Here is a 23,191-nt window from a genome sequence, read left to right on the forward strand (position 1 = left end):
TGTCACAGAAAGATACAGGCTTTGTAGTAAACAATGTAAATGATAGCATGGACTTCAAATATTCAGCCAAATAAAGTTGATTTATATTAAATGCACTTGGTCCTAGATTTTGGCCCAATCAAAGCAGTTTTTTATTTGAACTTTTCTAGTCACCAAAATCATAAGACTGTTTCAAACTTAAATTTCGAGAAGATTTTTGTACAGGAGAATAATTGGCTACACTTTCCACGTGTTTATGTTTTATCTTTCTAGACAGTCTCTTCAGATAAGAAAACAAGCAGCAAATTATTAAATTATTGTTTGACAAAATAGTAATTTAGGATGACGCTGTGTCATAGAGTATATTCTGACTTTACCCACCATCTCTGAGGAAACAGGCAATAGGATGTTGAAGTTTTTTTAAACAACAAAAAAATAATGCAGGGAAGCTGAGTCTGTGAAACTAACATACAGGGTTTTGCGCAGGCCTGGTCCATTATCAGCATCTTCTCGCACGTGACCTCTTTTACATAAGGCAGTGCTGTCTCCGCGTTGCAATCCTGATTAACATCCAGACGCCCTTCGCAGTGATTCCGGATGAGGTCCGCAGAAAGTGCCTTCGGGATGGTCTAAACCCTGCATCAGAGAGCCACTCAAGGCTTTTTCTTCCGTAGCCCGCGGCTTTTTGGTCGCCCGCTGGGGCTGCGGCACCGGAGGCGCTGGGCTCGAGCTTGTGCGGGAGGCCGCAGCCAGCTGAGAGCGTGGTCCGGGGAGGCCGGGAAGATTGGCCTGACCGTTAGGGATCCGTGCAGCTGGGGCATCCTTTGCGTCTCGCCATGGTTCTGAGGAGTGAGTTATGTTGCTTATGGACTTTAAGTTTCTGTCTGGTAGCCAGTGAATTGTCTCTCACTGTCCCATCCATCAACGACGAGAGTTTCATAGAACAATGTGTCGCTGCTCACAACGAAATGCGTGGCCAAGTTCAGCCCCCCGCGGCCGATATGAAATACATGGTGAGAAAGAACCGGGCTGGGGTCTTACTAGGTTCATCCTAAGGCATCTTGGTGATTAATTTTATGAACGCATTTGTATGAATTCGCTCAGCACTTAATTATAAACTCACACCTTGGCTGACCTGTCTCCTGCGAAGTGGTGTTAGAAGGGAATCAGGAAGGAAATCTTGAAGCTGATCTTTGCCTAGACTTAAAATGTGTGTGTTTACATACAGCATGGGGATATTTTGTCTGGCATAGATTTATGTTAATTGACATTTTGACCCATTTGAGTCTATTTTTTTTAATTTGTAACGCAGGACAAAAATAGTGGTTGAGGCTAGGGATAATTATCTCCCTCTATTAAAGAAAGATCCTGCTGAGTACTCTACACAATCCCCAAGATTCTGAGTTTTTCCAATCCCGCTTGTGGGTAGAGGCAATATTCCCAGTAGTGTGTAAGTATTAGGTAATATGCTCTTATCCTTTTGAGTGATTCATTCCCTGGCCTTGGATATATTCTTCATATGTGTGTGTTAATCAATAGTCTGCTATTGGAGGCAGAGGTCTCTCCTTTCTGGTATTCCAGCATGGCCTGGGCAATTATAAGATTCACTTTGTTGGTTTCCTTCCTCTCCTAAATCACTGGTCTTTATTGCCTGATGTCATAGGTCTTGACTACTGCTTTTTTACAGAAGTATTTTACGTTTATTGTTTCAGTGTAGTCCTGTCACTGCATCTTGGCCAAAAACAGAAGTGCTAACTGTTAGCTAAGTCTACAGCAGGTGTTTCTCTTGCCATGTACTACTGAATCATCAGTAGATTGAGGAGAACTAGGCACCTCATTTTATATCTATTTCTATAAATGTCAGAAAAGGTAGACCACAATGTGTTAACAAATAAACCTTGAAATCATGCAAGCTTTCTTATTTTTTATTAACATATAACCTTTTATTAAAGTATACAACATCATGATTTAATATCTGTGTCTATTGCAAAATGTTTACAGTAAATTTAAAGTTCATTACCTCACATAGTTGTATTCTTGTGACAAGAACTTTTAACATCAAATCTCTTAGCAACTAGCAACTTTCAAATGTGTATTACAAAATGGTTAACTATACTAACAATGCTATACTCTACAGCCATAAACTTGTTTACCTTGTAATCACAAGTTTGTACACTTTGAACACCTTTACCCTTTCACCTACTCCCCACCCCCAAACTCTGACAAGCACCAATCTGTTCTCTGTATCATGATGTGGGTTTTTTAATATTCTACATATAAGTGATCATACAGTATTTGTCTTTCACTGTCTCACTTATTTCACTCAGCATACAGGTAAGTTTTAAAACAACCCAGGTTTAGCATCTCACTCACACTACTCTCCACATCACCTGTTCTCCATGCAGTGCCTTTGGGCTGTTTACATCTTGGTTCTTTCATATCAACATTTGTTCTTCAGAGTCACCATTGAGAAAGCTAGAGGGCTCTACCGGAGTGTTATGATCAGACATAAGGTGATATATGCCAGTCCCACACGGATCTGTCTGGCGAGAATTAGTCCAGTGACCTTAGTGGGCTTACCTTAAATGTCTCTACTACAGACCTTTTTAGTGGTCATCAAATATTATTTTATCCCTTTCCTTCCATATGTAGAACAAATTCAAGGCCTCACTCAAAGGATAAAACACAATAGTGCTCAGTTGCTGAATCAGTCTCATAACATTGAGTGATATGCAACAATTTTTTCAAAAGGGTTGGTTGTGGATACCCTTGGCCATGTGACTGTGTGTTTCCTCCACAGAAACAACATTTAATGCTAGCACAGAGACAACTACAATGAACATTTCTATTCAGGAAGTAGAAGAATGGGACCCACACAGTCATCATTGGTTCAGGGTGACTTTGAAATCTTGAGAGCAGGTATTAATGAAGAGCTGCTAACCTGGAGGTCAGAAAATTTTTTTCACTAAGGATGGTAGGGGTTCACTTGTTCCTTGTTTTTTCTTGACCTCATCTTTTCCTTCTAAAATGTTCTTCCGGGAGGGCAAGAATAGTAGGGGAAATACAGAATCTAAAGAACTTGAGACACGTGGTCATAAACTAAAGGGGGGAGTGGTGGGGGAGGGGTGTGCAGGGTGGAGGGGAATGAAGGGGGAAATAGAACAACTGTAATGGCATAATCAATAAAATAAAAATATATATTGTAAATAAATAAATAAATAAATAAATAAGTAAAATGTTCTTCCTTGCCCGTCATCCTCCTTGGCCCAATTTACAACTGAAAAACTTAATAAAAATTTAAAACTCAGTGGATGGGCTCAATAGCAGAATGAATGTGACAAAGGGGGAAAAAAATCAGTGAATCAAAACTAGAGCAATAGGATACCAAATCTGAACAACAGAGAAAACGGACTGAAAAGAAGTGAACAGAGCATCAGGGATCTATGAGACAATAACAAAACATCTAACGTTCATAGCACTGGCACTCCAGAAGGAATAGAGAAAGATGGGGAAGGGCAGAAAAAAATTGGGTAAAGACATAAACAATACACCTGAGAGATGACCAAATATGATGAGCTTAAAGAATTTCAAGCCAAGATACAATATAATAAAACTTCATAAACTTAAGACAAGAAAAAAAATTTAAGTAGCTGAAAAGGTATAACACATTAGCTAAAAGAACAACAAATTCAATGTCATCGAATTTCTCACCCAGATCCATGGGTGCCAGAAGGAAGTGGCACAACATTTTTCATTTACTTTCAGTGTCAGTTTCAAGGAAGACTCATCTAAGAAGTCTACACAGAGAAAAATATACTTCGGGAATGAAGGTAAAATTAAAATATACTCATATTCAGGAACTAAGGTAATTTGTCATAAGAAGACCTACTCTAAAACAATATTTAAGGAAAGATCTTCAAACAGTAAAATAATGATAAAACAAGGACTCTTGCAACATCAGTAATGAAGAAACAAAAAGGCAAAGAGTAAAAATATGGGTAAATATACTAAACTGTTCTTTTATGTTTTCTAAATTATGTTGACACTTGAAGCAAAAATTATACCATTGTCTTAACATGGTTCTTATGTATGTAGATTTTTAAGACATTTTTTCTATTTTGTTTGTTCATTTATTTTGTTCTTTACATTCCACGTATAAGGGGCCATTAGGTAAAATAAAAGTTACTTGCACACAAGCAGTGCAATGCTGCACCAGTAGATCTGAAAACCAAGGCAGCCACTGAGTGAGTCATGGGCAGGTAGCATGAACAGTACAGACACACTTGACATAGAGATGATTCACATCTTAGGATGACATAAGATTTCATGAAGCTACTCAGAACACCATGCAATTTAAAACTTACAAATTGTTTATTTCTGGAATTTTTTATTTAACACTTTATTTTGGACCATGTTTGACCACAAGTAACTAAGAAAGTGAAAACAAGACAACAGATAAGAGGTTCTACTCTGTGGGGGGCTCCGCTCACATACCCCCTAACCCCTGCCGCCACCACAGATGAAAATAAGTTTACCAAGACATGATCTGCTGGGGAGGAAAGGTGGCCAATCTCTCAAAGGAAAAGGGCCAAGAGCCTTTTCCTCAATGGGCTTTTATTGGGTTCGTTTTGTACAGGACTACAGGTAAAGCTCATCAGTCATTGTCAGGCACTAAGGATCAAACAATAGATAACATACAAAGAACTCTGAGGGTTTATTCTGAATCAGGGTCAATTAGCTAAAGGGCTATAAAAACTTTGGGAAACAAGTTCAGATCCTGCTCGGACCCTTATCAGAAAATTGATTAGTTTAGCCTTCATATGTTCCTCTAATTTGTGACTAAAATCAACCACTTCTGTAAGCATCCTGATCACCAGTGTTTTGAACTGTGCATCTGAAAGTTTTGCTATTTCTTCATTGCTTATATTTATGGGCTCTGGAGCTTTGAGATCTTCTTCAGCCATTTTTGGTCTGTTCCCATCCATTAAGTATGAGGAGCAGAGCCTTAGGTATTCACCAGGGCGGGGCCGCCCAGGTCGCTGGATTGTGATGCTGTATATGGGGGCGGGGTCAGAGCGGGGAAATGGAGGCTAAACTAATTGAAATGAAGGGAACTGCGCAGGAAACCAATAGTGATGAAAAGGAAACTGGGACTCGAATCAAGGGAGTGTACCAGAAGGAAGAAAAAAATGACCAAACAGGAAAATATGAAGAAACAAGAATTCCAAAAAATGTGGAGAGACTTAGGAACCTCCAGGACATCTTTAAATGTTCCAACATCAAATTATAGGGGTACCAGAAGGGGGAAAGGAACAGCCAGCAGTGGAAAACTTATTTGAACAAATAATAAAGGAGAATGTCCCCAATCTGGCAAAGGAAATAGACTTCCAGGAAATCCAGGAAGCTCGGAGAGTCCCAAAGAAGTTGGACCCAAGAAGGAACACACCAAGGCACATCATCATTACATTAGCCAAGATTAAAATGAAGGAGAGAACCCTAGAAGCAGCAAGAGATAAGGGGATAGTCACCTACAAAGGAGTTCCCATCAGACTGTCAGGGGATTTCTCAAAAGAGACCTTACAGGCAAGAAGGGGCTGGAAAGAGGTATTCCAAGTCATGAAATCCAAAGACCCACAACCAAGATTACTCTATCCAGTGAAACTTTCATTTAGAATGGAAGGACAGATAAAGTGCTTCTCAGATAAGATCAAATTCAAGTAGTTCATCATCACCAAGCCCTTATATGAAATTTTAAAGGGACTTATCAAAGAAAAAGAAGATAAAAAAGATGAACAGTGAAAGGACAGCAAACTCACAGTTATTAACAACCACACCTAAAACAAAAGCAAACTAGGAGGATAGCTAGATCAGGAGCAGAAACATAGAAATGAAGATTTCATGGAGGGTTAGCAACAGGAGAGTGGGAGGAGGAGAAAGGGGGGGAGAAGGTACAGAAAATAAGTAGCATAGCCGTAGATAGAAAATAGATAGGGGGGAGGGTAAAAATAGTAGGGGAAATATAGAATCTAAAGAACTTGAAACACATGGTCATAAACTAAAGGGGGGGAATGGTGGGGGCGGGGGTGCAGGGTGGAGGGGAATGAAGGGGGGAATAGAACAACTGCAATGGCATAATCAATAAAATTTTAAAAATTTTTTTTAATTAAAAAAAATTGAGATCATTCTTAGCAAAGCAGATTTCACAAGATTTTATGCTTTTTTTCTTATGCCTAATTGCCCCACGAAACCTGCCCTGTCCAGCACAGGGCTGTACCACCCCTGTCATTGTTTCAGGCTTAAGTCAGGCAGGGGAAGTAAGGCAGCCAAGAGATTAGGATACTTTTTGCAGACAGAATGAGGACTCAGGCTTTGTCAAAGCTGAGGGGTAAGAGTCTATCACCTCCTTTTGCTATAGCCCCAAGTCCTTCCCTGGGGGCCCCCCATGACCATGCCTGTCTTAGGTCATTCCTTCTTTGAGGAATCTTACCTGCCAGTGGCTAACTGGTCATGCACTGGGGGCCAGGCAGGGTGAAATAAAAGGGGCAGAGACAGTGCCCCTGCCAGGGAGATAAGCTTTGTCTCCTTAGTGGCTTATGGTCCCAAGGTCTCTACTCAGCCTTAGCTATGGGGGCTTATAGCTTCTGAAACCAGGCAGGGCGGTTCCTAACACTACTGTAATATTTGTACACTCAGTCAAACTGGTAAAATGCTGACACAAGTCATTTGTGACTAGTTACATATATTATGTAGTATATACTTACATATATATTATATAATACCTACAGCAACCACTAAAACACCTGAATAAAAATATATACCTAAAAACACTAAGGATGAATCAAAGTGAAATTCTAAATAATGGTCAAGTAACTCACAGGAAGGCAGTAAAGTGAAACAGGAATGAAAAAAATAGGATTAAATAAAATGGTAGACTTACACATTAACTTATCAAAACTTAAATAAACAACTCACTTTAAATATAATGATATAATAAGTTAAAAGTAAAAAAGATGAAGAAAAACATGTTATTGAAATAATCAAAAGAAAGCAGGAGTGGCTTTATTAATATAGATAAATGGAATTCAGAGCAAAGAAAATTCCTAGAGACCGAGATTACATAATAACAAATTGATCATTCCATCACAAAGGAATTATAACAACATTTTGTATGCCCCACACAACGTATCTTAAAAATATAGGAAAGAAGGCTGATATAACTGAAAGAAGAAATAGAAACATCCTCAAACATTTTTCGACAGTGGTAACTTCAATTTACACATATAGTAAAACTACATACACAAAAATGTGCGCATGTAAAACTATTGAAATCTTACTTTCTGTTGATTATATCAATGTCAATGTCTTGTTTGTTGATGCTATATTATGTTAATAGTTACATAAAACATAACCAATTGGGAGACCGCGCGGCCTTGATAGAGGACTTGTCTCTTCTATTTTTATGACCTGTCATGAATCTACAATTAGTTGAAAATAAAAATACTTTTTAAAACCATCTTGCATTAATAGCTATATTAATAGCTACAACTATTAATAGCTATAATTTTTGTCAAAAATTGTTTCTGGCCCTGGCTGGTGTACCTCAGTGGATTGAGCACGGGCCTGCGAACCAGAGGATCGAGGTTCAATTCCCAGTCAGGGCACATGCCTGGGTTGAAGGCCAGTTCCCAGCAGGGGACCCAGGAGATGCAACCATACATTGATATTCTCTCCCTCTCTCCTTCCCTTCCCCTCTAAAGATAAATAAATAAATAAAATTTTTAAATTGTTTCTGGACTCTGCATTCTTCCATTGGGCTATTTGTCTACCCTTGTGCTAGTACCATTGTTCTTAATACAGCTTTGTGGTGTCTTGATATTTGGTAGAGTAAGTCTTTTCACTTTGTTTTACTTTTATGGGTTGTCTTAGCTATTATCAGGTCTTTGATTTGCATTTCCACATAAACTTAATGAACAATTTCAAAAAACTCTACTTGGATTTTCATTAAAGTGAATTAAATAGCAGGATTAATATTCTTTGCAATATTGAATCTTTCAGTCCATCAACATTATATATTTCCAGATTTATTTAAGTATTTTACATTTTCTTTGAGATGTTTTCTAGTTATCAGTATAAAGATCTTTTTTATATCACTCAGTTATTCTATTTATAAATATTTTATATTATTGATACTATCTGCTTCCAGAGTAACATGGAAATACAGCTTTTTATATTTTCCTGACATCTGGCAACCTTCATAGTTTTACTTATGTCTTACAGTATACTTTGTACATTCATTTGAATTTTCTATTATGCAATTCTGTCATCTGTGAATAATGGTAAATTCCAATCAATCATTATGTTGCCATCACTATTTAGTTAATTATTAATAAAGAAAAGGGGTGCAAATGGAATAAACTGGGGTGTATGTATCTGTGTGCATCACCAAGAAGCTACAGCTTCAACATCCAAAGGACTATAGCGTTTCTCTGCCAAGGGGATTAACAATCCTTCCTTCTCACCTCCCATACGTGATTACCTGGAGGATAGCAGGGGGAGGCAGGCACATGCACCATAGAAGTCAAAATGGTGTGAAGGAGGTGCATGACCCAAGAGGACTGTCAGTCTGACTAGGGGTATGAACCCATCCAAAGCCCACGAAAACTTGGGAAGTTGATTGGTCATTTTGAAAAAGCACCTGGTCCATCTCAAACCCAAGCTAATTATTAATCCAGAGAGCTAAGAAGCTCTGTCTCTTCCTTGCTCAGGACTGCCACTTGCCCCGTGCATTCACATGTCTTCTCTCACTCTGGAGTGCAGGTGTGGCATCTACTGGAGCCCACATCAGATGGTGTGAGCTCCGAAAGGACTAAGCTTTAATACAAAGTGGAAACTCTGGCTTTTGCTGAGGACAAGGTTGGAATTTTTCCATGGCAGGACAGACAAACATGGAAAACTAGAAACTCAGGGGGCAGCTGCTATGTCCACCCAAATAAACCATGCCTCACCACAATCTCTCATGTGTACATACTTTAAAATGCTTTTCTCATGGTTTCACGGAAGAGCTTAATTTCCACTGGCAACAATTAAACATTTGATATCTTTTGTCCCATATATTTTATACTACCTAAAATCCAGTACAGTTCTTATTAAGGATTTTATTTTTATTTATTGAGGGAGGGGAAAAGAGGGAGAAAGAGGAGAGAAACATTGATGTGTGGTTGCCTTTTACATACCCCCTAATGGAGACCTGGCCTTGCAGCCCAGGCATGTGCTCTGACTGGGAATGCAATCAGTGTCTTTTTGGTTCACAGACTGGCACTCAATCCACTGAGCCACACCAGCGAGGGCTCCAGTACAATTTTAAATAGAAATGAGACATCTTGTTTCATTCCTATTCTTGGGTGAAAGCTTTCAATATTTCATCATTTTTGTATTAATGCTTGCCATATGGTTCACACACACACACACACACACACACACACACACTTGATCAAATTAAGGAAATTCTATTCTAGTGTGCTAGGAAGATTTTTCCTTTTTAATTATAAGTGCGTACTCATTGTTTACTTATGATATGTTTGCATGTCTTTCTGAATTACTAGACTGTGAACTTCAACTGATTTAAATCACATTCAAATATTTGCTGACTGCTTATACTGTACCAGGCCAAAAATGAACTGTCATAGAGTGGGTCATAGAGGGTTTCTGAAGCACAACTAAAAAGAAATGGTAGGGGGAGGGATTTTGAGGAACAAGTATGAAAGACACAGAGATGAGGACTGGGGGGGGGGAATGGGAGGGAGGGGGGAGACCAGGCGGGGGGGTGGGGTGGGATGGGAGAAATAGATAAAAAAAAATGTACTTGAAAAGTAACTAAATAAAATTTAATATTAAAAATAAAAATAAAAAATAAAAAGAAATGACAAATGGTGAACATAATAAATGCCAAAAAAACTGTACTTTATTAAAATTAAAATTTAAATAAAATTTAATTGATCACAATAACGAGAATAATTTAATGCAAACAAATATGCACAATTCAATTTAAATTATTTTTGTCTTCCAGACTTGGGATGAAGGCTTAGCAAAGACAGCAAAAGCATGGGCAAATAAGTGCAAATTTATCCACAATGGCTGTATGAGTAAATCGTATAAATGTCATCCAACTTTTGAATTTATTGGAGAAAATATCTGGATAGGTTCATTATCTACATTCACACCAAAATCTGTTATTGCTTCTTGGTATAGTGAAAATAAATTTTATAATTATAGTAGTCTACAGTGTTCCAAAGTTTGTGGCCATTATACACAGGTAAGTATTTGATATTTTATTGATTAGTTTTTATTTATGCCCATTTCAATCACAAGACATGTTTTTTTAGCATTTCCTTTTGAGTTTCTGTTGTATATCCTAAAAACTCACCTTCATTTAAAAGGTAGTTTTACTGGGTATAAAATTCCAGGGAGCTTTTGTTTTTTTGAACTTTAAAGATTACTCTCCTGTCATCTCAATGCATTAATTCCAAATAAACAATCTACTGTCAACCTTTCATTTATTTCTGTGTATATAATGTGCTTTTTTCCCTTTGATTAACTTCAAAAATGTTTCTTTGTGTCAAGTCTTGAACAATTTCATTACTAAAGTTTTCTTCATGTTTTTGTGTTGCAGTTAACTGAGTTCCTTAGCACTGCAGTTCTATCAAATTTTGAAAAATGTAGTTTAAATCGAATTTTGAAAAATGTTGGATATTGTTTCTTGAAATAGTTCTGTCACCATCTCTCACTTCTCTTCTCCCAGAGTGCAGTCACCAGTGTAGAAGGGCCACCTGAGTTTTCTTATGGTTGATTGATATTTTCTGCTCTTTTTCTCTTAAATTTCTTCAATTTTTTAAACTCCGTGATAAATTTCAGATAGCCTTATTTTTTAATTCACTAATATTTTCTTCTCTAATGTTTAATTTACTGCTAAAGACATTTAGTTTATTTTTCATCCTAGATGTTAAAGTTTACCTCTCTAGGAGTTTGATTTTGTGTTTTTTATATCATCAGTAACTACCTATAATTCTTGACCTTTTATCTAGTTTCTCAATCATATGAGATAGTTATAGTAATTGTTTTTAACATTTTCTCTGTTATTACTAGCATTTATTTTAGTTCTGGGGTACTTTCAATAGATTGATTTTCCCTCTTAATTTTTCTGCTTATCACATCGGGTGTTTTATTACATTCCCAATTTTGTAACTTTTGCCTTATTGGATACTTGATTTATTTATATACTTATAATATTCTTAGATTCTCCTATGGGGTACAGTTAAGTTACCTGGAATTTGTTAGATCCTTTTTGTTCCTGTTTTTAAAATATTAAGTAGAATGAAGGCCATGTTTAGTGAAACCAAATTCTTCTATGTGCTCTACCCTAGTGCCCCAGAAATTATGAAACTCACCAGTCTAGACAGTGGGAAAGGCTCTACTCCTGGCCCAGTGTAAACCTCAGTATTCTTTCCCGCAGTTTTTATAGATGGTTCTTTCCCAGGCCGAGGGTGCTTTATTCAAACGCATGCTTTGATTAGTACTGTGCTGAATTGATGATGGGGACCCCCTGCAGATCTCCACAGCAGTGTCAGAGTTAGATTTTCACCACTAAACTCCCACCTCCTTGTCTCCCCAGACTTTCACTGTCTTTCTACTGTGTGAATCCATCAAGCTTCTCCTGATTTCCCACCACCCCTCCCCCTCCAGCCACCACTTGAAAATTCTCTCAAAGCGATAAGCTGGGACAATTGTACAGCTCACAGCTTCTCCCCACCCCAGCTTTCAGGGGACATTATTCTTTGTTGTCGTATATCTAATATATTGAAAAACTTTATTTCTATAAATTTTCCAGTTCTTTTGGTTGTTTCAGGTGAGACTTTTTGGTTAGAAATGGAAGTCACATTTCAGCCAAGCTAACCCTAGATATGGCACTAATGTCCTAGGATGGCCCATTTAAGCAAGAGAAAAAGCTCTCTTTTCCAAACTTACTCGTCTGTGTAAGTTGAATTAACATACAGAGTCTGAAAGCATGTCATTTTTATCAGAGGTGCACTGAACATGGAATTAGGAGCTTTCATGCTACTACTGCATTTAATCTTTATCCAGTAACAGGATGCTGTAACTCTGGACTTCTTTCTCAGAATAGATGTTTTATACAAAGATTACAGTTTGGTTATTGCTAGGAAATTGAGCGAATGGGATCAAATATCAGGTGTCCTGATAACAAGCAGAATGCAAGCATAACAAGCATATTCCTCATATGGCATCAAGGCTGAGCCACAGCTTCCACATAATCCTTTGTTTCCTCTTTTACCGCAAAGGAAAAATAACCTGTTTTCAAATACGACCTTGACCCTTTGCATATGACGACAGAAACCAGAGCTCACTCCTCATTGGCTAATTTACATATATGTTTAAACAATTTAGAATAGTTCCACTTTTCTTATTGGTTCAACAACTGTTGTTTAGTGTATCTTTTTTAGTGTTCTGAAGGAAATATAAAGATTTCTTACTGTTACTATCTGAAGATGTTTGTACTGAAGTCATAGTCAATGTTCATATTAATGTTACATGTAGTTCCTTTAATAAATGGAAAATATTTTAAACCTATACATAATCAATATTTATCTTTAGCATTCCAAAAGCCAAAAACATCAGAGTTTAGATATATTAAGAAAATAAAATTTCATGGTGTAGTTGGTTAGTCATGAACCAAATTTTTAGACATGAATTTCTTGAAAAATTATATATACATACATGTAGTTATATAGTTCATTAAATTTCTAAAACATTCAAGAGCAACGGGGTATTTTAAGAATCTAGCTTAATCTCACATTATTAAGTGGGAAACTAGCTCAGAATTGATTCTTCACTCTCCAAAGCCACACACATGGTTAGAAGTAAAACTCATCTCTTTTTTGTTCAAAGTGATTTTATTGCACTTTACTGACCCTCAGGCAAACAAAAAGCCATTAAAATACATTTTGTAAAACTGTTGATTACAGCTGTACCTGGGCCATGGGAAATAGTGAGTAATGCATCAGCTAATAAATTGTGTCAACATGCTTTGTTAATTGAATTGTAAAATAAATGAATTCAGAAAATTCACTTGTGTTATCAACACCTATGTCAATTTTCCTGGTTATTTTGTTTTCCAAAACAGCACATTTTCCCCTTTGTCCATTTGGGAAATGGAAGAAAATTCCATTATATCATTGCCACAAAAGAATACTAAGTTTTTCACCTCCTTACCTCTCTCCCTCATAGCTAGTTTTCTATAGAAATCTTATTCTGAATAGCTGCTCTTCTTTACAATGAAACAAAAATATTCACCATTCCTATGGCAGGCATGTTTTTTGCACAAACCCAATATGTTCTAAGTCTCAGTCCCTATCTGTCTCTTTTGGTTTGACAGAGATAAGAATATGGTTAAGACCACAAAATCTGAAATGCAATAATAAACTAATTAGAACATTTAAAGAAACAGAAATAAAAGTTAATTGTTTCCTTTTTAAAATCTGATTTTAACATTGTGTGTATTTAATACCCATGGAGAAAATAAAAATGTCTCATAAATCATCTAGAACAAATTATTATTTTTACTATATAATATATCCTTTTGATTTCTGAGAATTATCAATAAGGAAAAATTAGGTACCCCTAATGAGAACTGTCCTTTAAAAATTGTTTTAAACTAAATATTAGAAATTAAGAAAAATAGCCAACAAGAATTTATGTATATTCATTTTTATAGCATGACTATTATAGCTATTTCTACAATGCACTGTGGCATAGAGTTGTTTTGCATATTTTATTTAAATTTTTTTTCTTATAGGTAGTTTGGGCCAATTCATATAAAGTTGGCTGTGCAATTACACTTTGCCCTAACCTTGGGAAAGCTGAAATTTCAATATTTGTATGTGACTATGGACCTGGGTAAGTAACTTTGCTATTAAAAATATTTTATATTGAAATAAGTGTTACAAATTGTTTCCAACATAGGGTCTTACACTAAAAAGACAAGAATATATTTAATAAATAAAGTCTCACTCTACAATGCTAATCAAATGATACAGATGAAAATAGAAAGTGGTGAGAGGATACTGCTATTACTTTGTGTAAAGAATTATACCTGCCATGAAATATTTAAAGTTTAGAGTGAAAATGATGAATATTGTTTAAGTAAAAAAAAAAACAGATAATCTAAAATGCATTGTCACACTAAATGTTGGAAAACTAGAGAAGTTGGTAGATGCTTTCCTAGCATAATACAACATCAATGGAATGAGCAAATGATTCAGAATGATGGTGCAAAGCACATTCTTCTAAGAAGAAAATACCATAAGTTTTATTGCCTTTTTGGTAATTGCACACCTAATTGGAAATATAACATAAGCCTAATTGGAGGGCCCCAAAATGAAATTCTGGAACTCTAATCTTAATGATTCGTACAAGAAGATAAAATCCATTCACAATCCAACCATTTAACAAACAAAAATATTAAAATATACAACAGATGAAAACACAGACACAGAAAAAATATACAAGGATTGGTTAAAAAAGAAGAAAGAAGGAGAAGAAAAAGGAGAAGGAGAAAGAGAAGGGGCAGGAGGAGGAGGAGGCAGAGGAGGAAGAGGAAGAGGAAGAAGAAGAAGAAATGTGGGGATATGCCAAAATTGCTGTGGAGAAGAACAAAGGTGTATATCTCTTTCTGTATTTCTTCTACTCACTCAGTTAGCAACAGAAATAACTATGACAAAAGCATAACTTAAAGAGAAGAAAAATAAAGGACAAATGAAACAGAATAAATAAGAAGATGATAGCTTTAATTTTAACTATGTCAATATTCACCTCAAATGTAAATGCTACAAACACCCAAATAAAAAAGCAGAGATTATGAGAATAGATAACAAATCGAGAACCAATTATATGCTTCCTACAAGAAATATACTTTAAACATAAAGACACAAATACATTAAAAGTAAAAGGATGGAAAAAGCTTTACTATACTAACACTAGTAAAAAGTAAACCTGTAGTGTTTATGTTAACATCAGATCATGTGAATTTCAGAGGAAAAAATGTCACCAGGGATAAAGAAGACAAAAATAATAATGGGGTTAATCAGGCAACTTGCATAAAGTTGAAGAAATCCTTAAAAGACACAAACTACAAAGAAGAAGTAAAATGAAAAAAGAGAAGTATCTCTTATGAACATAGGTACATAAATTCTAAATAAAATTTAAAATTGAATCCAATAATATGGTAAAAACACAATACACCTTGTCCAAATGAAGTCTATTCCAGGAATGTAGAGCTGGTTTGACAATCTAAAATCAATCTATGTAATTAACCACATCAATCAGCTTAAAAATAAAGATCATCTCACTAGACTGAGAAAAGGACAAATATTTACTCCCAATAAAAGTTCTCCGCCAACTAGAAATAGAAGGAAACTTCTCAAACTAATAAAGAGCATCTTTGGAAAACCTGCATGTAACATTATGCCAAACAGTATACAAAATTTTCTGTAAAGTACCAGACAGTACTTTTTCTGTAAAGTACGGATAGTAAAAGTGTTAGGCTTTTTGCAAAACACATGCATTCTATTACACATTTATCTTTGTGTTTTTTATTGTTTTAAATAACCCTTTAAAATATAAAAAAATCAATTCTTAGCTCACAATCCACAAAAACAGACCACAAGCCAGGTTTAGCTTAGGGACCACACTTTGCTGACCGCTGATCCACACATCTATATACAAAATCCGACAGAAGCTATGAAAACTCTTCTAGAACTAATTAGTAAGTTTAGAAATTTTTCAGGATACGAGATCAAAATGCAAAATGCAATTACATGTCCATAATCTAGCAACAAACAATCATAAGTTGAAATAAAATGATAATACCCTTTATAATGGCATCAAAAACTATAAATTATCTACAGATAAATCTGGCAGTAGATATGAAGGACCTATAAGATAAAAATTACATAATGTTCATGAGAGAAATTAACACATACACAAATAAATAGAGAGATATACCTAGTTAATAGGATAAAAGACTCAATATTGTTAAGATATAATTTTTCTTTTTAAAAAAATAATTGGCATCATTTTTTAAAAGATTTTTATTTATTTATCTTTAGAGGGGAAAGGAAGGAGAGAGGGAGAGAAATATCAATGTATGGTTGCCCCTCATGTGTTCCCTGCTGGGAACTGGCCTGCAACCCAGGCACATGCCCTGACTGGGAATCTAACCTCAATCCTCTAGTTCGCAGGCCCGTGCTCAATCCACGGAGCTATACCAGACAGGGTGAGATGTAATTTTTCAATAAATTGACCTATAAAACCACACATGGGTTTATTTTTGCAGTGGAAAAGTTTTTTTTCAACAAATGCTACTGGAACAATATGTCATCCACCTATAAAAACCAAAAGTAAACTTGAATCTACACAAAATACAATCTACAAAAATAACTCACAACAGATCTTAGACCTGCATGTAAAACCTAAACTATAAAACGTATGGAAGAAAACATGGATGAAAATTTTGTGACCTTAACAGCCAAAAATTTTTAGCTACCACACCAAAAGCATGATCCATAAAAAACAAATTTACAAGTTGGATTACATTAAAATAAAAAATTACAGCTATTGAGCTTCCAGTCAAGATGGAGGCATCAAAAAGGATTAAAACCATTCAAAGGCAATAATCAGAGAATAAAAAGATAAGCTACAAACTGGAATAAAGTCTTTGCCAAATGTATCAGATAGAAGACTTGTACTATGAATATAGGAGGAACTGTCACAACGCTATATCAGAAATACTGAAAACAATAAAAATGGATAAAAAGTTAAAGGAAATATGCAGGTGTCAAACAAGCAACGATAAAAGCCTCAACATCATTAATCATTTAGGGAAATACAAATTAAAACCACGATGAATACAGCCACACAGCAATGTGAATGGCGGAGACTGGCCGCTCCAGATCCGGAGGAAGATGTGAAGGAAGCAGAATTCCCAACCGCAGCTGGTGGGAGGATACAGTGTCACAGCTATTCTGTAAAAACAGTGTGGCAAGTGCTCAAAAACTTAAGTATGTACCAATCACATGATCTATTTATTCCAGTCTTAGATATGTATTCATGAAAATGTATGTACATAAAAAGACATATACATATTCAAAGGTGCATGGTAGTATTGTATATAACAGCAAAAAACCGGAACAGCCCAAATGTCCATCAACAGATGAATGGGTAAGTGAATTGTGGCTTATTCTTTAATGGAATACTGTAATGTCATTAGTGTTTTGCTTTGTGTACCCTAAGTAACACTTTTTAAAATATTCCACAGTCACAGACACGAGAGAAAAAAGCAAGTTTGTTAGAATGTATCAGCTTATTTTATTGAAAAGCAGGCATAATATCTGCCAAATGGTTAAGTAAATGGTACCATTATTTGGTACACCATCAAACAGAACTAGATAAGGGCTACGGTATTGTGTTTCCATTTGCGATTTAAATTTTGCTTATTTCATTTACAAAATAAAGAGATAGTCTTCATGTTTTACAACAAAAATAAAATCTGTGCCTGTTACATACATAATTACAATGGGTTCACATCTAACTTGTGTTCTATAGAATATTCAAGAATATAACACCCTGGCCAAGTAGTTCAGTGGGTTAGAGTGTCATCCAGACATGCCAAGGTTGCAGGTTCGATATCTGGTCGGGGCCTATAAGAGAATCAAAGAATAAATACATGAAAAACAAATTGACGTTTGTGTCTCTTGCTACCCCTCACATCTTCTCTCTCTTTCAAAAAAATTAATAAGGAGGATACAAAGTCAATATTCATAAATTGAAGGCATGTTTGTACAACAACAATGATATATCAGAAACAGAAATCAGGGGGAAAAATTCCAGTTCCTATAGCAACAAGAAATATAAAGTACCTAGGAATAAACCTAACCAAGGAAGCAAAAGATCTGTACTTAGAAAACTACACAACACTGAAGAAAGAAATTAAGGAAGATATAAATAAATGGAAGTATATACCATGTACATGGACTGGAAGAATTAACATCATCAAAATGTCCATATTCTCCAAAGCAATCTATGGACTCAATGCAATTCCTATTAAAATACCAATGACATATTTCACAGATATAGAACAAACATTTCAAAAATTTATGTGGAACCATAAACAACCTGGAATAGCTGCAGAAATTTTGAGAAAGAAGAACAAAGTAGGAGGGATGACCATATCTGACATCAAGCTATATTACAAGGCCACAGTAATCAAAATGGTCTGGTACTGGCATAAAAACGGACACATAGATCAATGGAACAGAATAGAGAGTCCAGAAACAAACTGAAGTCTCTATGGCCAATTAATATTTGACAAAGTGAGCAGAAGCATAAAATGGAGTAAAAATAGCCCCCTCAATAAATGATGTTGGGAGATCTGGACAGCTACATACAAAAAAAATGAAATGACCACCAACTTCTACCACATACAAAAATAAACTCAAGGTGAATAAAAAGACCTAAATACAAGTCACAACAACCATAAAAGTCCCATAGGAAAACCCAGACAGGAAGATCTCAGATATTCCACTCAGTAATATTTTCACTGATATGTCCCCTAGAATAAGATACATAAAGAAAAGAATAGACAGCCCTGGCTGGTGTGGCTTAGTGGAGTGAGTGTCGGCCTGCGAACCAAAGAGTCACTGGTTCGGTTCCTGGTCAGGGCACGTGCCTGGGTTGTGGGCCAGATTCCTCCAGTGGGGGGGAGCACAAGAGGTGGCCACACATTGATGTTTCTCTCCCTCTCTCCCTCCCTTCCCTTCTCTCTAAAAATAAATAAATAAAATCTTAAAAAAAAAAAAGAAAAGAATAAACAAATGAGACTTCATCAAAATAAAAAGCATCTGCACAGCTAAAGAAAACATCAGCAAAATAAAAAGAAAACCAACCATATAGGCAAATATATTTTCAAATGATAACTTGGACAAGGGTTTGATCTCAAAAATATATAAAGAACTCACATGACTCCACTCCAGGAAGACAAACAATCCAATTAAGAAATAGGCAGCCCTGGCTGATGTACCTCAGTGGATTGAGCATGGGCCTGTGAACCAAACAACTGTGGTTCGATTCCCAGTCAAGGCAACATGCCTGGGTTGCAGGGACGCACAAGAGGCAACCATACATTGATATTTCTCTCCCTCTCTCCTTCCCTTCCCCTCTAACGATAAATAAATAAAATCTAAAAAAAAAAAAAAGAAAGAAATAGGCAAAGGACCTGAACAGACATTTCTCCAAGGAAGACATATAGATGGCCCAGAGACATATGAAAAGATTTTCAGCATCACTAGCCATCAGAGAGACACAAATTAAAACCACAATGAGACACCACTTCACACCATTCAGAATGGTCATGATAAACAAATCAATAAACAACAAGTGCTGGAGAGGTTGTGGGGAAAAGGGAACCATACTATACTGTTGGTGGGAATGCAGACTGGTGCAGCCACTGTGGAAAACAGTATGGAATTTTCTTAGAAAACTAAAAATGAATCTGCCTTTTGACCTGGCAATTCCACTGCTGGGATTATACCCTAAGAATTCAGAAACACCAATTCAAAAAAATCTATGCACCCCAATGTTCCTAGAAATGCAATTTATAATAGCTAAGTGTTGGAATCAACCTAAATGCCCATCTGTTAATAAGTGGATCAAAAAACTGTGGTAAATTTACACAATGGAATACTATGCAGCAGAAGAAAAGAAGGAGCTCCTACTCTTCATGACTGCATGGATGGAACTGGAGAGCATTATGCTGAGTGAAATAAACCAGGCGGTGAAAGACAAATACCATATGACCTTACTTATAAGCAGAACCTGATCAACAAAACCAACAAGCAAGCAAAATAGAACAGAGACATTGAAATAAAGAACAAACTGATGGTAACCAGAGGGGAGGGGGCAAGGGAGATAACGGGGAAAAAAGGAGAAAAGTCATCAAGGAACATGTATATGGGACCATGAACGAAGCCAAAGGGGGGTGGGATTGAAGGTGGGAGAGGGGTAGGAGATGGGGAAAATAGAGACAACTGTAGGTGAGAAACAATACAAATAAATTTAATCTAATTAATAAAGAATATTTTTAAACAATATAACTTTTATGAATATGCTGAAAAAGAACAATTTTAAAGTTTCTTTTTACAAAAGAAATAAACATAAAATTGGGACAAATGTTATTTTCCTTTCAAAATTCATCATGTAATGAGCAACCAAAAAACTTACATAAATGAATGAACAAAATTAGAGTAATAAATAGCCATTTGGCTACTCAATGTTTCTTTTCATTTACAGAGGAAATTATATGAAGACACTCCCTTATAAAAAAGGAACGCCCTGTTCTATGTGCAATGAAGAGACCTGTGAAAACAAGCTCTGCCGTAAGCAAAAAGGGGGAAAAACAATTGTAACATTCTATTTAGAAGGCAAAAATTTAGCTCTCCTCAAGTTTATAAAGAAGTTGTATATAGGATTTGATCGCTGCTATATGATGGTATAAGTCATCTGTCATGAGTTATTTTTAAACTCAGATGCTTGTGGGGCAACTGAATGCTCTCCCCCTCAGGCTAAAGGACAGAAAGAAGTGAGTTCTAAATTTGGTGGAGTCATCTGCTAATTCAGTATATATTTGCTACTAGACAAACCACCACCAGTTGAAATGTTTATTAGCATTTGCCTCCATCCTCCTCCGCTTATTAATCATTATTAAAAGAGTGACTCACTCAGAAGTAATACATTAATTAGTGTCCAAGTTAATTGTGATTTAAAATGAATGTTTCTGTTCTATCACCAGCCTTTTGGTTCTCAAAACGAAGATACTTTTTAAGGATAAGTGTATAAATCCTTTGACTGAGGATAAAGGGAAATGGGTGAAGGGGATAGATGATTTAGAAATTGTTAAAAAGAAAGTCGTGATGCACAAAACAAGAAAGGCAACAAATAAAAGCATATCAAATGACTCTACTTACATAAAGTTCAAAATCAGGCAGAAGAAATCCATGTGTGGAGTCAGGATAGCTCCTTATCCTGACCTTACCTTTAGAGGAAATGGGATGTAATGATTACAAGAGGAGAGATTACACCAAAAGATTATCTAGATGTGTTCACTTTGTGATAATTCATCAAACTTCCCATGAGATATGTATATTTCTGTATCCATGTTATATATACTTCAGTTAAAGAAGTATGGTGCCTCTAATTCCAGATTACCTCAAAACAATTTTAAAAATAAACATATTGATCCTGGCCACTGATTTGAGAGAGAAGCATCAATCAGATGCTTCTCATATGCGCCAGACCCAGGATTTTATGTGCCCTGACCAGGAATTGAACCTGCAATCCTTCAGTTACAGCACAACATTCCAACCAACTGGGCCACACCAGCCAGGGCTGGCCCAGTTTATTTTTTCATAATGCTAATCATGTTCTGAAATGATCCTTTTTACTCATATGTATATATTCAGTCCATTTTTAAATTGGTGATAGATTTCCTTCTCTATTTTTCTGTAAGGAGAACTTTATTTCTCCTGATAACCAATACACCCATATTCAAAGGCCGGAATCATGCTAAATACACAATAGGCACTTAAAAAAGTGAATAAATAAATTTAAAAATAAAATAAATGAAAGCCTAACAAATTGCAGATCACTGATAGAATGGTAAATAGGGGAGAAATATCTGATGAGGAAAAGATGTAGAGCAAAATTCGGAGCAAGGGCCACTACAGAAATGAGTGAAATCTTTGATGGAAGCCTCTGGGAACCCAAAATTCAACATGAAAAATTACCTTTTGCATGGAGTTTAAATGGGCAAATCAGAATGGCAAAGGTCAAGTTACACAGTGTAGTCTATGTTTAACTTTCATGCCTTCAACACGAGAGGCATATTCCAGAAATACTTGTGGACACCACATTGTTGGCAGGAAGCATCAGACAGATTTTCTTAAGTTAAAAAGCCATCCCCCCCCACCCTGAGTTGATTGTCTTATTCTAAAAGCCAGAAGAGCAAATAAATGCTTTTAATTTTATATTTTTTCTATTTTAGGAAATAAAGAACGTGATGAAATTCAGAGTATGTATCAAAACATTTGAGTATTGATTTAAGTACTTCATTCCCTTGAAACAAAACTGAGCTCTTAACTGTTGTTATTTTATTGACAGAATATCCAAGTTGGAATCCTCAGGGGAAAGCGATTCAGTGGAGAGCATGTAATCTATTGTGCTTCATTTATCCTTTTCTGAGATTGTTTTCATTTTAATTTATGTACAAAAAACTTCCTAGAAATGACAATAAAGAAATAGCTTATGGCTAAATGTCTCATCAGTTTAATTATTAAAACTTCTACACTCTTGTCTGTTATCTAAATTTAATGTCTGGTTATAATTCAAAAGGTGTATTGCAGCATAGAAGAATAGCAGTTAAAAATTTTTCAGCTTATTCGTTTGAAATTACAATTTTATATGCATCAAGAGTGCCATTCTGTAATATTTTAAATAGTCCATGTAGTTACAACAGACCTACAGAACTAAACATTGTATTTTTCTTATATGCCAGTGGTTTCCTTTAAGAATACCATCAGTATTTTCAGAAACTAAATATTACTAAAGTAAGTATCAAAAAACATGTCATATAATATTATTGTTATATCAATATTTGTGGAAATGGATGAGAAGAGAATTGATGTGGATCCTGGCCTGCAAGATCTGTGTGTTGTGGTTGCTATGAACAAATACACAAAGACAACAGAAGTCCTGTGAAGGAAAAGGGATGCTATGGCAGCTCTCTGAGTGAGAGGGGGCCCTGGCCCCTGCTTGGACAGGCTTTTATAGCTTTTCTGGGTACATTACATTGAGGATGGTCCTCATTTACTATGCACAGGTTTGCTGCAGGTGATTACCTTTTACAGATAACAAAGGAAATAATGTTGCTGATTACTTCAAAGAAAAGAATGTTACAGACCAAGGGGAAAAGTAGTTGAACTGGTTACACTCCATACTTGGGAGGTTTAGCATAGACTTTAGGAAGTTATAGCAAGCACTTCCTACCTCAATTCAGGGTGAGGGAGTTTTAGCAAAAGCAAGTCTCACAGCA

At 35.9% G+C, this 23,191-nt stretch overlaps 1 protein-coding gene across 1 annotated transcript; it reads left to right on the plus strand.

The window, feature by feature from the left end:
* The first annotated feature begins 815 nt into the window (after window positions 1–815).
* Window positions 816–22,191, plus strand: GLIPR1L1 (GLIPR1 like 1). Its single transcript, XM_037144719.2, has 5 exons — window positions 816–992; window positions 10,046–10,291; window positions 13,847–13,947; window positions 20,395–20,480; window positions 22,145–22,191. Exons 1-5 carry the CDS (start codon window positions 816–818, stop codon window positions 22,189–22,191), a joined length of 657 nt encoding a protein of 218 aa, XP_037000614.2.
* The last annotated feature ends 1,000 nt before the right edge of the window (window positions 22,192–23,191 follow it).

The sequence above is a fragment of the Artibeus jamaicensis genome, unplaced genomic scaffold (genome assembly GCF_021234435.1).
Source record: "Artibeus jamaicensis isolate MK-2021 breed Jamaican fruit bat unplaced genomic scaffold, CSHL_Jam_final contig_233, whole genome shotgun sequence".
Lineage (NCBI taxonomy): Eukaryota > Metazoa > Chordata > Mammalia > Chiroptera > Phyllostomidae > Artibeus > Artibeus jamaicensis.